Source organism: Dromiciops gliroides, chromosome 4 (genome assembly GCF_019393635.1).
Source record: "Dromiciops gliroides isolate mDroGli1 chromosome 4, mDroGli1.pri, whole genome shotgun sequence".
Taxonomy (NCBI): Eukaryota; Metazoa; Chordata; class Mammalia; order Microbiotheria; family Microbiotheriidae; genus Dromiciops; species Dromiciops gliroides.
In genome coordinates, this window is record NC_057864.1 from 35,278,732 (window position 1) to 35,293,553 (window position 14,822).

The 14,822-nt window shown below is 45.3% G+C and overlaps 2 protein-coding genes across 7 annotated transcripts in view; one reads left to right on the forward strand and one right to left on the reverse strand.

Annotated features, from left to right (window-relative positions):
• Positions 1 to 4,503, reverse strand: part of RPAP2 (RNA polymerase II associated protein 2) — an 80,399-nt gene extending 75,896 nt beyond the window's left edge. For all 4 annotated transcript variants that reach the window (XR_006352821.1, XR_006352820.1, XM_043964799.1 and 1 more), the window contains exons 1-2: positions 4,335 to 4,503; positions 1,213 to 1,258 (exon numbers count right to left, since the gene is read on the reverse strand). Coding sequence is in view for 2 of the 4 variants with exons in the window: in XM_043964799.1 (XP_043820734.1) it covers positions 1,213 to 1,258; positions 4,335 to 4,410 (122 nt within the window). In the remaining 2 variants the exon portion in view is untranslated. The remainder of the gene's footprint in view (positions 1 to 1,212; positions 1,259 to 4,334) is intronic.
• A 400-nt stretch (positions 4,504 to 4,903) lies between these two features.
• The window catches only part of GLMN (glomulin, FKBP associated protein), a 43,796-nt gene continuing 33,877 nt past the window's right edge, over positions 4,904 to 14,822 (forward strand). Inside the window, exons 1-5 of one of the 3 annotated variants that reach the window (XM_043963472.1) lie at positions 4,904 to 5,221; positions 6,869 to 6,951; positions 7,301 to 7,426; positions 12,165 to 12,284; positions 14,244 to 14,352. In XM_043963472.1, coding sequence (XP_043819407.1) covers positions 6,913 to 6,951; positions 7,301 to 7,426; positions 12,165 to 12,284; positions 14,244 to 14,352 — 394 coding nt within the window. In that variant the 5' untranslated portion in view covers positions 4,904 to 5,221; positions 6,869 to 6,912. The remainder of the gene's footprint in view (positions 5,222 to 6,868; positions 6,952 to 7,300; positions 7,427 to 12,164; positions 12,285 to 14,243; positions 14,353 to 14,822) is intronic. The other 2 variants (XM_043963473.1, XM_043963474.1) reach the window with 2 other exon arrangements.

Genomic DNA, 14,822 nt, shown 5'->3' on the forward strand with positions numbered 1-14,822 from the left:
TGCATTTATGATCATCATCATTACAGATTATTTTCTCACTAATTAGGTCCGCTTATAGGCCTCCCTACTTTACTAACAGATAACCCCATTTTGCCACAAAATCCACATCTTCCATTAAAAAAAACCCAACCAAATATAAATATATGAGACCATTAGATTAGTGGCCTACATATGAAGTCTGGGAGTAATTAAAAGCAATTGCAGCACACCCCCAAAAAAGGAAACCAGTAAAAGCCAGGGCTTTCTGAGATGCCAGGGTTGAATCTCTCTTGTCCTCCCCTCTATGTCTCGGAATATGAAGGCTTTCCAGCTCAGAGGGAGCCAGACCTTAGGAAACCACTTCGAATGAGATCTCTCGTCTGCAAAACGAACAGTTATTTCTGTGAAGTTTCACAAGGTCAATGCTATTTGAGGGTGTGGGGGGAGAAACTGTAGGCAGCTGGAGGGTTCAGGAAGGGCATCCTGAAGAGGTGTCTGGGCTAAGCTTTAAAAGAAAGCAGGTCTTCCAAAGATCAGAAACGAGGAGGTCGTGCCTTTAAAGCACTGAGAAAAGAGACAGAATGTGGGGCATTGGGACCAGCAAGAAGGCAGTTTGGTTGAATGAGAGAGGACATAAAGACCCTTCACCTGGGCTTACTAGCCTTTAAACATCTTCAATCCTTCTTCCTAATAGCCATGCACACTCACTGCCTCTCATTCCTCTCTTCCCACACACTTGTTGCCTCATTCAATCTCATCATTCAATTGAAACTGTTCTCTCCAACAATCTTTTAAAGGTCTTTTCTCCATTGTCATTTCTCCTATGCCCTCTCCCCTCCTTAAATCCGGATGCATACACTCATCTATGTGCATGTTGCATGTCTCCGCCCCTGCCCCATCCAAGTAGAAGGCAAACTCAAGATCAGGGAGGGTTTTTTGTTTCATCTTTGGATCCCTAGTGTCCTGAAAAAAGTGAGCACTTAATAAATTGTTTAAACAGGTCCTCATGTAGAGGTGGTTGTGGTTTTCAGAGACTAAGCCTTCATGGTCAGAGACAGAAGAGCAACCCTGAAGCTTCTCTCAAACACTAACTTATTTCCTTTAAGAAACTCCCCCCACTCCCACCACAGTCGTAACACACAATGAAAATATAATAGAAATCCATAATAATAGTAATTAATGTTATAAAACAGAGGAAAAACAGATAAACGGATGCACCAGTAATGGTCATACCTTCTAGAAGCCTCTTCACTTTTTGAAGCACTTGTTTCTTTACTACCTGTGGAAAAAAACCAAAACAAACAAAATGCAAATTAAAAGGACTCTGAGGTATCACCTCACACCTATTAGAGTGGCAAATGTAACAAAAACAGAAAATATTGGATGTTGGAGGGGATGTGGGAAAGCTGGGATGCTAATCCACTGTTGGTGGAGTTGTGAAAAGATCCAACCATTCTGGCAAGCACTTTGGAACTATGCCCAAAGGGCTATAGAACTGTGCATCCCCTTTGATACAGCAACACCACTGCTAGGTTTGTATCCCAAAGATAGCCCCCAAAAAAGAGAAAAAGACCTATTTGTACGAAAATATTTACAGCAGCTCTTTTTGTGGTGGCTAAGAACTGGAAATCAAAGGAATACCCATCCATTGGGGAATGGCTAAACAAGCTGTGGTATGTGATGGTGATGGAATAGAATATTATTGGGCTATAAGATATGACAAGCAGAAGGATTTCAAAAAGGCCTGGAAAGACTTGAATGAACTGATGTATAGTGAAGTGAGCAGAACCAACCCATTGGAGGTCTTCAAGCAAAGCAGAGGGTAGATTCTGGCCTTTCAGGTCTCCGTCAGCTCTGTAAATATCTATCTTTATTTGTCTGTTACTCAACAGAACACCTCACTCCTGTTAGATCTGTTTCCTTACTCTCCAATGCTGTCTTCTCTGCCTGAAAATGCCTTTCCTGCCACCTAAGGCACAACTATCCCATAAGGACTTATTAAAGTCCTAGTTCCTCCATGAAGACTTTCTTGGTCTGCAGCTAGGAAGACCTGAGTTCAAAACTGAACTCAGACACTGTCTTGCAGTGTGACCCTGGGCGAGTCACTTAACCTGTCTGCCTTACTTTCCTCATCTATAAAATGGGGATAATGATAGCATAGCACCCACCACCACCTATATACCCCTCCCCAATTGTTGTGAGGATCAAATGAGTTAGTATTTGTAAAGTGCTTTGGAAACTTTAATGCACTATATAAATGCTTTTATTCTTGTTGTGGTTATTATTCAAGTCCACCATGAGCTCTGCCTTCTCTAACCCTTGACCTTCAGGAGAAACTGGAACAGCTGGTCTCTAAAGTCACTTCTAGCTCTCTAAATCTGGATCCAGACCACCAAAGACAATCTCTGAGTGACCTCAGGCTGCCACTGGAATACTCGAGGGCCTACTCATTTCCCCCTTGGTTTGACTCCCTACCACAAACTATCCAGAATTCTCTATCACCACCCCACTCTCCTTTTCAGTAATATCAGTACCAAATTCCCTAAATGGAAAGATCACAATCAGGTGTTAAGTGATTGTGGTTTAATTCAGACCTAGGTGTAAATGATTAATAGTTCAAGCTAGACAAATTCAGTTTAGGCCAGGTAAAAAGGCAGTTGGTTAACCCAAATCCTCAACAATCTCAAAAAAACTGAATAAAGGCCCTTGCCCATCTTTTCCTTTCTACTCACAAGAATGGGTCAGTAGCTTGTCCCCCCCCTCCGCTCCCCTCCCTTTAGGGTCACTCAGTTCATCCTGACTTCATATAAAGGGCTAGCAGCTGATATGTGTTTGAATCCCTGGGCAGGACAGACCCCCCCCCCCCATGATTACAAAATTTATATTTTGCATGTAAATCAAATCACTTTAGAAGGGAACATGTTTGCATCGTATGTATAGATCTCCCCATTTGGCGATGCCCTGCTAAGGAGAAATGGAAGTAGAGGTGCTAGGAGGGAAAGAGGGTGCAAGTCCTCAGTGTACAAACTTACAGACTCTTTAGGGCCCATCACCCTTTCATTCCCATACAGCCCCTGTTTTCATCCAATTTTCCTCACCTCAAAGGGACCTCTCTACAGGCCCCCGGGTAGCCTACAGAACGTACTACGGGTAACTCTGGGCAAGCCCTTGGGCTGACCTGGGCCTCCACCTTTTCATCTCTCAATGGAAGGCATTGGACTCTGAGCCTCTGAGACCCTTCTAGAACTAGATCCTACAATTTCACAGACTAGGAAAGGCCCTAGAGGGGTACCAGATGTGGTATTCCTCAGACCCCTCTCAAAGGGGAAGGGACAGGGACAACTTCCTTCTAACGGGGAGGTGGGAATGAGCTAGATTTCCTTCGGGAAATGACAAGAGTCCTCTAAAGTAGGGATGTCACTCAGTAAACGTTCTAAGGGGACCAGTGTCTTCTAAGGAGGTAGTAGAGGGGAGTCCTGCAAGGAGAAAAATGGTCTGGGTTACCCTTGGGAAGTGTCGGTCCCTCTAAAGATTATCCTCCAAGGGGCAGGGGAGCCTCTGTATCCTCTAAGATGAGAGGAAGAGGCTGAATTGCTTTGGGTAACAGTACAGTTCTAAGAGGGAGGAGGGCTCTTCTTTAACTGGTGGGAGGATCCCCATTCTTTAAAGTCAAGTTCTCCAACTCTGAGGTATCCCCTCACACCTATCAGAGTGGAAAATATAGCAAAAAAGGAAAATACCGGATGTTGGAGGGGATGTGGGAAAGCTGGGGTGCTAATCCACTGTTGGTGGAGTTGTGAAAAGATCCAACCATTCTGGCAAGCACTTTGGAACTATGCCCAAAGGGTTATGGGACTGTGCATCCCCTTTGATCCAGCAACACCATTGCTAGGTTTATATCTCAAGGACATCCCCAGAAAAAGACCTATTTGTACAAAAATATTTCTAGCAGCTTTCTGTGGTGGTTAAGAATTGGAAATCAAAGGGATGCCCATCTATTAGGGAATAAACAGGCTGTGGTATATGATGGTGATGGAATATTATTGTACTATAAGAAATGACAAGCAGGATGACTTCAGAAAGGACTATATGAAGCCATCCATCTTCTAAGGGAGCTCCTCTCTAAGGGGGTTGCCTATGCTCTAAGTGGGGGGTCCCTATCCTCTAAGGGGTGTCCCCATCTTCTAAGGGGGGGATTCCCGTTCTCCGAGGTGGATGGCAGAGCCGCCGGTGGGAAACTGACTAGCCCCGCCTCCCCCAAGGGGGTGGTCCCTCTCCCTCGGCGCCCCGTCCCCGTCCCGCGTGGGGCGGCGCGGACGGCGTGACGTGACGCATCTCCGGGCCCCAGCTCTTACTTGCGCCTTTGCGAGCGGCTCGGGAGCTCCTGCTTCGGGGTCCGCCACGGGCCCCGAGCCTCAACCCGTCCTCCATGACGGCCTCAGCGGCTCCTCCTCCTTTTCCCAGAGCCGCCTGGGACGCGTGTTAGGGACGAGGCCTCAGCGCATCCGCCATGACGGCCGCGCCCCCAACCCGCCCCCGGCTCCTCCTCCTCGTAGAGCCTCCCGGGAGTCGCGTCGGGGGCGGGGCCTCAGCTCATCCTCCATGACTCCATCATTGGCTCCTCCTCCCCCTAGAGTTGGGGCCTGGGAGGTTGGGCTAGACCTCTTCTCCTCAACCATTGGCTGCCTCTCTGAGGCTCCACCTCCTCCCCGCGGGGATGTGAGACGCGGGGCAGAATGGGGGCGGGGTCAGAGGCAGGACACGTTCTCCGTGACGACAACGCCGCCGGCTCCTCCTTCTCCCCCTCCTCCTATCCCCAGCCTGGGACGCGTCCCAGAGTCAGGGACAGGAGGGGGCGGGATCCGGGGCGGGGCCTCAGCACTTCCGCCATTGGCGACTTCGCCTCCTCTCGCCCGGGCGGGGCGACGCAGGGGCGGGACAGGGGGCGGAGCCTCGGCCAGGCCAGAGTAGCGGAGGAGGCCCAGGCCCGGCAGGCGAGTGTCGGGGCAGGTAGGCGGCAACGGCGGCGGTCTAGTCGCTGGAGAGAGCGCCGGACAGGGCTTAAGCCCCAGGCCTGCAGACTGCACTGGGAAGTCTCCGGACTCGACTCAGCCCGCGGCCCAGCCCAGGGTGCCGAGGGGGTGGACGGGGCCCTACCCGGGACACGCGGCTTGGATTTCGGCTGGAGCCACCCGGCTCCCACCTATCGGAGAGGGCGTGGAGGCCGGGAGACGCGGGCCAGGTCATTTCAAGTTCTGCTCCTCAGTTTCCCCACCTATAAAATGTAGGGGGTCGCCCACGACGGCCTCCGAGCCCCCCACCCCACTCCCCCAGCCCGTGGTTTGGGATGTAAGCCCCTGGAGGGACACAGGAACCGTTCAGTTCTTCCTCCGGACCCCCACCCCCCGAGCGCGGTGCCTGGCACACAGTAGGCACGCACTTAACAGGTGTCAGTTTCAGGTGTTGGTCAATGACACCGCTGCTCTCAGGCTAAGTAGGGCCACGTCTCTCAGCCGGCATTGGCAGAGGAAGCTTCCTTAACTTGCTTTTTACCTCTGTCCATTCCCAGTGCTCCGTGATTGATTCATTGATTCATTGATTGACTTCACACAAATAGTAGGAGAGTCTTCTTTTAAAAGCCACCTATTCGATTTCCCTCCTCAGCTAGGCATGAAATCACTTAAAGCCCTCCGGGTCTCAGTTTCCTACACTGTAAACTGAGGGGGGTGGCCATCACTACGGGTCATCCTGAGGCCAAAGGAAGGGTGTGATGTGAGAGAGAATACAGTGATAAACTCTTTGAAGGCAGGGACTAGTTGCATTTTTTTTTTTTTGGTCTAAGTATCCTCAGGCTTGGCACAGAAGCCCTTGATCCCTTAATAGATGCTTGTTGGATTGAATGGTGTGGTTTCAGAATCCCAGAGCCCTATCCTAGGGCTAATCTGGATGATGAGGTGGCCCTAGGTGATTTCTAAGGCCTCTTCCATATCTAAGCCTATGACCCCTAAGTGGGATGCCTATGATATTAGAATACTGGAATCTCCAATGGAATTCCAGAAGTATAAAATCCAAGAATGATAAAGTATATCAATCGGTATAGAGAAATTAGACGCGGGATTTCCCAGTGATTGGAGTGAGTCATTGCAAAATGCTTACCCTTTCTTCTGAAAATTGGAGACATCTCAGAAAAAATATGGATATAAATATGTAAAGGTGGAACTGGAAAACTTAGGGCTACATGAGAAGTTCATTTTAGAAATGTCAGCCTCTATTGTTTTATGATCGTTAATATTTCCATAGAGAGACTACTAAAGTTCAATGATAATTTTCTTATACTCTTAAAATTATTTCTTAGAGTCTTCATAATAATACTTAATGCAGAAATATAATTATATATACCTACTCCTTAATGTAATCATAAAATATCTGGCTCAGTTCATTACAGTGTTTCTGGAGGCAATGTGGTATATGTGGTGCTGAGCTGTCAAACTCAAGGCCAGGGGCCCCCCGCAATTCAGTAGTCTGAATCAGAGTAAAATGTAATTGGGAAATGTTTAACAAAATACAGAAAAATACAATACAGTGTAGATAATATTAATTTGTGGTTTTCTAATGTGCCAGCAGGGATCCATTTTTATTTGAGTTTGACACCACTGAATCATGCTCAATTTGGGTCAGGTCTCTTCACCTCAACTGTGTGACAATGGTCAAATCATTTATTTAACTTCAACAACCTCAGTTAGTTTCTGGACCTGTAAAATGGAAATTATAATAAATGTACTACCTGCCTGACAAGTTGTTGTGACAATCAAATAAATAATGTATATAAAGTACTTGGTCAACCTTAAAGCAGCATATATAAATGAGCATTTACTTTATTTATTTTTAGTGGGTCTCTATAGTAAAACTGGAAGAAAAGTAAAAAATTCAGGAATGGCTGTCGAAGAATTTCAGTCCATAATAAATAGATGTGTAAGTAATTTTCTTTGAACAAAAATAAGCATCTCCCTTTCACATTCTAAGATAAGAGAACACGTTGTACTTGGTGCAGGACATTTCGGGCAGGAATGGGGCAGGAATGGGGCAGAGGAGCTACCAGACACATGTCACTTCTCTGGCTTCCTAAGTTTTTCTGGATTTTAGTACATTGGATTCCAAGATAGTTTATTTGGATACTATTTAGGAAAGTTATTAGTTCTGCCTATGTTTTTTTGCTATGGGTTAAGATCAAGACTAAAAAAAATCAAGTAATGATTTAATTTATGAATACACATGTAAATCAATGCTAACTTGCCTGGGTTTGTTGTTATTGTTTCTAAAGCAAACCCTAGAAGAGGAGGACTTCAAAGAAGAAGATTTTGGCCTCTTTCAATTAGCAGGCCAAAAGTGTTTAGAAGAAGGGTGCATTACTCAGGTATTAGACATTTTAGAAAATGAAAAGAACAAGGTAAGTACAACTTGCATGTGTAACTTTTTATACTTTATTAGCTGGAGAATAGCAGATACCCTGGGTAACCCTGCCCAAACTACTGATTGAGCTGGACGTTCTATTCTTAGTCCACATCTAAAATAGCTAATACCATTGGGATACTTAGCTTAATAGCTTAAGCCTGACCTTCCAAGGTGATGCACAAATTCACATTTTGATAAAGTGGTATTTCAAATGGGATTTAGCTGGATTTTTTTTCAGTTTACCAGGTAGAATTATTTAGTAATGGTTTTGAAACAATCTGTGCTGTGCACTTCATTCAAAAAACAAAAAACTAAAACTAACTTAAGAGCAAGAGTTTATGCTTATGTTCTTGAACAAAATTGGAGACATTTAAGTAACGACTTTGATTAACTTAAAGCCTAGGCTACAGTTGTATAATTTCTATTGTAGGAAATAAACTGTAGCTCTGATTTTCTGTCTTCAGGGGCCCCTGCAAATGATAAATTAATAGAATGCTCTTTTATTCATATTAAGGAAAGTCACTTGTGGGATAAAGAAAATAGGCTGCTTATGAAACCATTTTAAAAGTGTAAAGCACAGGGGCAGCTAGGTGGTGCAGTGGATAAAGCACCGGCCCTGGATTCAGTAGGACCTGAGTTCAAATTTGGCCTCAGACACTTGACACTTATTAGCTGTATGACCCTGGGCAAGTCACTTAATCCTCATTCCCCCCCCCCCCCCCAAAGTGTACAGCACAACTGTATAGGAAGAACTTGGTAGAGACTTGTAAAGGAGCCCCTTCCCATTCTGCAGATATATTCATTTGACAAATGAACACCTTTTATACGTAAAACAGAATATGACACAGACCCTAAGCTCAAAGAGTTTACAATCTAAAAGGCAGAAAGAGTATCTAAATTACTGAAACAAAGGAGAGCGAGTCAGTTACCAAGGAGAGCGAGTCAGTTACAAAGGAGAGGTCCACGTGAAGACCTGTGAGAAGGTTGAGCCGGCAGAGATCACTTTGACTTGGGAGTAGAGGGTTTCAAGAAGTATTTCATGGAGGAGATGGTACTTGATTTGGTTCTTAGAGGAAGGGAAGGCCTTCAAGAGAAATTGGGAGAGTGGGTGGGAGGGAAGAGTCTATTCCAGGCCTGGAGGGATGTTGTGAACAAAGGCACAGTAGGTAAGGGCAGGACGAAAATGAGGAGAGACTGTGAATATGTAAAGGGGACCTGTGATGTTTCTGGAAAGGTCAGTTGGGGAGGATCTCAAAAATACCAGTGTTAGGGAGGACATCCTTCTAGTTGCAGCAGAGAAACACCAAAGGCTTTTTGAATGGTCGATTGACATCATCAGAATGGTGGGTTAGGAAGATTGCTAGGACAGCAAAGGGAAAGGTGGATTGGTGTTGATGATGGGGCAGTTTGGAGAGGTCTCTTCTATTTGGGAAGGCCCTTCTCAGAGTCATGCATGCATTCAATAAAATACATAAGATCACAAAGGACACCAGTCATATTGAAATACATTTATATTCTATTGAATACATTTATATTGAAATACAACCAATGATATTGAAAACATTTTTTTTTAAAAGGTCACAGACCTGAGGTTAAGAACTCCTGATTAGTTGAAAGCAGATGAGGGTCTGAACTAGGGTAGTGGCAGTGATAATGGGGAGAAGGACATGTAGATGTGAGAGAGATTGTGGTGGGAGAAATGACGGAATAAGCAACTGGGTAGGTATGTCTTAGGTGGGGAAAAGCCAGTGATGAAGGATGATGGTACCATAAAGAACAAAGACATTGGGGGACGGGATTTCTGGGAGGAGAAAGCACAGGTTCAATTTTGGATATGTTGAGATTAAATTCCTGGTGGGACAGCCAGGATATAGAGATATCCTTATTATTCTATATCATATCATAAATCATGTATCGTATATCAGTGCCTGCTGAGAGGTCAAGAAGCATGAGGATCTCTTTTAGAAGGTCACTAGTGATCTTGGAAAAGACTTCCAGCATAGGAGTGAAAATCAGATTGACAAGGGGTCAGCAGTCTATGAGGAAGTGGAGGCAGACAGTGTAGACTACTCTTTCTAGAACCTAGGTAGTGATGAGGAAGATGGAAGCTGATAGCTTGAGGGGGTGAGGATCAAAGGAAGGATTGGGGTTTGGAGGTTTTTTTTTTTTAGCATAGTGAAGGCCCAAGTATGTTCGTATGTTGAGAGGAAGGAGCCGTTAGAGAAGAAGAGATTGAAGATGAATGAGAGAGGGAGTGGTTGATGGAAGTACAATCGCAGAGGAGACTGTATGAGATCAAGCATACAGGTGGACTGGGTGTCTTGGCCAAGAGAAGGAATGCCTTTTCCTCTATTAGGGTAAGAAACCAGGGCTTATTGGGTAAAGCTTTGAAAACAGGCAGAGCCTCAACTACCATACTGTCACTTCTGGAAGTAATTATGTCAAAAAATTATGTTTAGTCCTTAGTCTCCTCCCCAAAATCTTCTGTCTCACTACCACTGCTGGATCTGATCACTGATGAACTTGGCTCCCCTTTGACTTTCCAGACTAGGGGTCAAAGTCCCTTCTCTTGGTTCAAGTGAGACTAGGTTGGACTTAAAAAGCTCCAATAAGTTAAGGGGGAAAAAAAACCCAAACCACATCTCAATGATCAGCAACTCCTCCATATAAACATTTTCATCTTTGCTGAGCTCTCTCAAAGAATTTCCATTCAGTTTAGCCTTGCCTGACCCAGCTTCAAGCCTCTGTTCTCAACTGTCCGCACTTGGGGGAGGCCTGGGTGTTCCTGCCCTTGTCAGGTTCTGGACCTCACCTAATTTGATCTGATGGGAACTGGGAGGGGCTGAGATCAAGGGCACAGGTAGGGAAGTTAACCTTGGAGAAAAGGATCCAGTAGAAAAGAAGTGAGAATGGATATGTGATAGAGACGCTCCGAGCAGCAGGAGTGTTACCTTTTCCCAGTGAAGTGGCGTCGGCGAGACCAAAGACATAGGAACAGAGCTGAAGGTTGTAGAGTGAGGTGCTCTGAGCTGGGGGAGTCAAAGAATAGAGATACTAGTGAGGCTCCCCCTGAGGTTAGAGAGGGTCTCTTTGCATCCTTTCCTTCCATTGATCCGTGTGTGGCATGAATTTGAGGTCTTTCACTGTCCTTTCTGCCCCCCACCATGAGACTTCTCTAACTTTTCAGTGTTCTTCCTAAAACGTGATGCCCAGACCTGACCACCTTACACAGGTGTGATGTAACCACCACTCCCTTGTTCTTTAAGCCCTGCCCTTTGGCAGGCCCCTCCTGACTCCCACTGTGCTCGAAGGCCACTAAAGCCTCCCAGTCTTTTTTTTCAGACAATCTACCATCTTGTTCTTGTGAAGGTGAATTTTTTTACCCCAAGTAGAAAACTTTATATTTTTTCCTATTGCTTTTCATCTTCTTCGATTTCACTGAATATTCTAGCCTGTCAAGATCTTTTGGGATCCTGACTTTGTCATCCAGTGTATTCGCTAACTTCCATCTCTCTGACATCTACAGATTTAGTAAGTCATCTATACTTTTATCCAAGTCTTTGAAATCAATGTTCAATAGCCCAGCTCCCGGGACCTTCTCCTGAAGACCTCCCCAAGGTGGCAGGGAACCAATAATAGCTCTCTTAGAGTCCAGCCCCCTCCCCCCTCATTTTGGAATCCATCTGGTTGTCTTATGGACTGGTCCCACAAGAATGAGATGAGCTACTTCATCCAAAGCATTGCTTAAGAATAGATAGACTCTATCTTCAGCACTCCCCTGAGCTGCCACTTCCAAAAAGGAAATGAGGTGAGTCTGGCCTGGCCTGACCTGGTTCTGATGATGCCACACGGGCGCTGCTTCTTCCAGACAACCACCAGCCATCTCGAGAATGATCCAGTCTAGAATTTCCCCAGGAATTGGGAGTCAAGCTCACTGGTCTGTACTTTGAAGACTTCATTCTCTTCCTTTTCTTTCCTGCAGCTCTCTGCCATTCCACCTAATCTCTGATCTGCCCCTGGGCTGGGGGAACAGGGATTGAGAAAAGGCAACAGGTGCTGCGCTTTCACTAAGGCAGTCATTGACTCATCCATGCCTATTGGCCATTAGCTGTCAGTTTCTCAGTTGCCATTTTTGTTCTGTTATTTCCACTGTTAAAGTGTGAACAGGCAAGCAAAGTAAACTTTGAGCAACTCTGTCATCAGCAGTGTCTCCTCTGCCCCAGCTGCCTGCCTTCCAGGAGCCCAATTAGAAAGCTTTCTAAATGTTGGTCTGGGTTCTGTGATGAATCAGGGTGGACAAATTTTTTTTGGGGAGTCAAGTGCTTCCTCGTGTGGAGCGCCCTTCAGTGCAATAGGCAGACATTTAAATCTGATGAGAAAGCGGCTTGGTGATTGCCATCTTGGAGTATCAAGGAGAAAAACCATCCTTTATGAGTTTAAGTACTTACCGCCTTTTAATGCTTCACACACTTGACTCTCCTTAGCAGCTAGCAGAACCTCTCTTTAATTTTCACAGCAAAGAGTTTTAACCCTATTTTTGTAAGGAAAACTGAGGCCCAGAGAGGGTCCCATAATTACTTTGAAAGTCAGTGATGAAGCAGCGTGTATACATAGAATTTGTTCTTATATTTGTAATAATTTGAAGAGAGTATTAAGAATATTTGAAAAGCATACCAGGAAACTCTTGTGATTAACAGATTTTTACCTCACTATCTCTGAAAATGTTTTTCCAGGTTATCATCAGGAGTATGGGTTGGAATCTTGTTGGCCCAGTTGTTAGATGCTTTTTATGTCATAAAGAGGAAGTTGATAAAAGAGAAAAATGTTTGAAAATGCTTGATTTGCTGGTAAAGGTAAGTTAGCGAATCTTCATCTTTTTGAAATTGTCATAAGTTTTCAACCCTTTAGTTCTTGTTGTCTGATAGGAACTCTTTCATATCAAAAGATTTGTCGACAGGATGAGTTTGGTTCTTTTTTGTTTGGTTTGTTTTTTGGAACAAAGTCCCTCTCTTGTTGAACCAGGTGGGAGAATCATGGAGCTGGGAGGGGCTTTTAGGGACAACCTCTTATTTTGTAGATGAGAAAACTGAGGCCTGAGGTGGTGTTGGGCCTTGCCCAAGGTCATATGGCTAGTTGGTGTCAGACCCAGGACGAGAACCAAAGCATCCTGACTCTCCTGGCTTTTCCCATTGTAATTGCTGTCTAGTTGGAGTAGAGGAAACTGGAACTCACCAAAAAGAAGGTGACTGGGATGAAGAGGAGAGATATAGCATGTGATTATTGGTTGAAGGAAATAGCAGAATTTAACCTGGAGAAGAAAAAAATGCATCCAGGAGTTTGCTTTGTTTGTTTGTGTTTTTTGTTCCAGACCTATGGTTTTATTGTTGTGGGTACCTCCATGTGTGGAAACCCCCTCTAGTAATGCAGATCACCAATTCTGTACAACCTTCAAGGATGGTCTGAGAGGGTAAGTTGCCACGCAGCTGGGAGGAGTCAGACAAGATTCGAAACTATCTTTGTGACTTCCAGATCATCCTGGTGTAGGTGATCCCACAATGTTTCTGGGGTGTTGGTATATTTTATGGTAGTATTGGGGAAGAGGAATCTTACTGGTTCTGCTTGGTTCAAGGCCCAGAACTGGAGGGAAGTTTTGGGGAGGCAGATTGTCAGCATGAGGAAAACTTTCTTATTAGAACTGCCCCAAATGGGAAAGGGCCATCTCACGCTGGGATAGAGCAGTGAGTTCTTCTTCATTGGAGGTCCTCAGGGAGAAGCAGATGGGTACTTCTGATGCTGTAGGTGGGATTCCTGATGGGAGAAGGAGAAAAAGTCGGTGATCTCTGAGGTTATCCTGTAAGGAAACACTGGGAGCAAGCTACAGATCAGGACACAGCTGATAGCGAGGAGAGGAGAGAAGGGGGGCTTCAGTGCCCTTTGGGAAAGGCTGGGAGAGCCCTGGGAGACTATAGCAAGGCAGGCCCTCCATATAAACCTATTATTGTAATGCTGTCAAGGGCAGGCAGGAAAAACCTGGGAAAGGGCCTGAGGAGGGGAGAGGACACTAAACCAATTATATGCCTGGAGGAAGGAAAACACCGTTACTGCTCTTGATTGTAAAAGTGCCCTCCTGAGACAAGGTTAGAGAAGAGAGAATTTTTGCTGACAAGAAAATCCCCAGAGGTAGAGAAGTCACTGACTCTGCTCTGGGTCCCTGACATGAGAGTGGAAGCAAAGACAGTTTAAGGACGCCTGTGGGTGGGGAAATTTAAGAGCATGTTCCTCTCTGGAAATCGCTTCCCTCCCCGTGCCTCTTTTCTATCTTAGGTCTGTCTCTGCAATTAAGGGACCCTTTGTGTATGGGGGTGTTTTTTCTTTTGTCCCGTCATGATGATTTGAGAACCCTACATGCTATGCCCTGCATAAAAACACAACCTTATCCAGAGATAGACGGGTACATGTCAGTAATTTAACAACAATTGCACGCTGCTAAGCAAATACAGTTGTATAGGTAGCCCAGCGGTAGAGTTCTAGGCTTAGAGTCAGGAAGACCTGGGTTCAAATCCTGCCTCAGATACTTAATATTGTTGTGATTTTGGGCAAGTCATTTAGCCTCTCTCAGCCTCAGTTTCCTCCTTTGTAAAATGGAGATAATTACACTTACCTTGTCTTGTTGTGAGAATCAGATGGGATACGTGTGAAAGGTTCGACCAGTCTTAAAGCTCTATGTAAGTTCTAGTCATTTGTAAACAGGACCCATGTGGTTCCAAGCCTGTGTTTGTAACCAAGGGGCTTCATGGTTAATGTCTTTGTAGCTCTGTCATCCAAAGGAGCTGCTTCTGGGTTTGCTTGAACTGGTCGAGGAGGCCTCTGGAAATCAGATCTCTGAGATCCTTCTTCTCTTACTCGAGCCACTCCAGACAGGTAACGAGCATTGTGATGTCACCGTCCTGTGATTATTTTAGCCCCGTAACTAAACTCAGTTAACTTAAGCCAAAAGCAAAACAAAAGGCACCCCTTACTGGATGATTCCATTAAACAGAACCTTAGCTAAGGTGAGGAGGAGCATCAGGTGCCTTTGGCATCAGTCTTAGCCTTGCTGAATTAAGGGCAGGGCAGCAATCAGTTTGGGCAGAGTAGAAAATTACGTTACAAAGTGGGTGGGCAAAGCTACTCCACTGATCCCGCCAGGCCGCCTCCACTGCTTATAGGACAGAACAAAGACTCTTAGCCTGGCTTTCCAGGTCTTCTTTCAGTCGGGTTTCAGCCAGGCTAGATGACGCACTGTTCTCTCATTCCATCTCACCCCCTCTTGGCTCCGCACATCAGTGCAGAGCAGCTTTCTTGTCTGCCTTGGCCTTGTCCATATTTACTGTCAAATTCTTTTTCCTCCA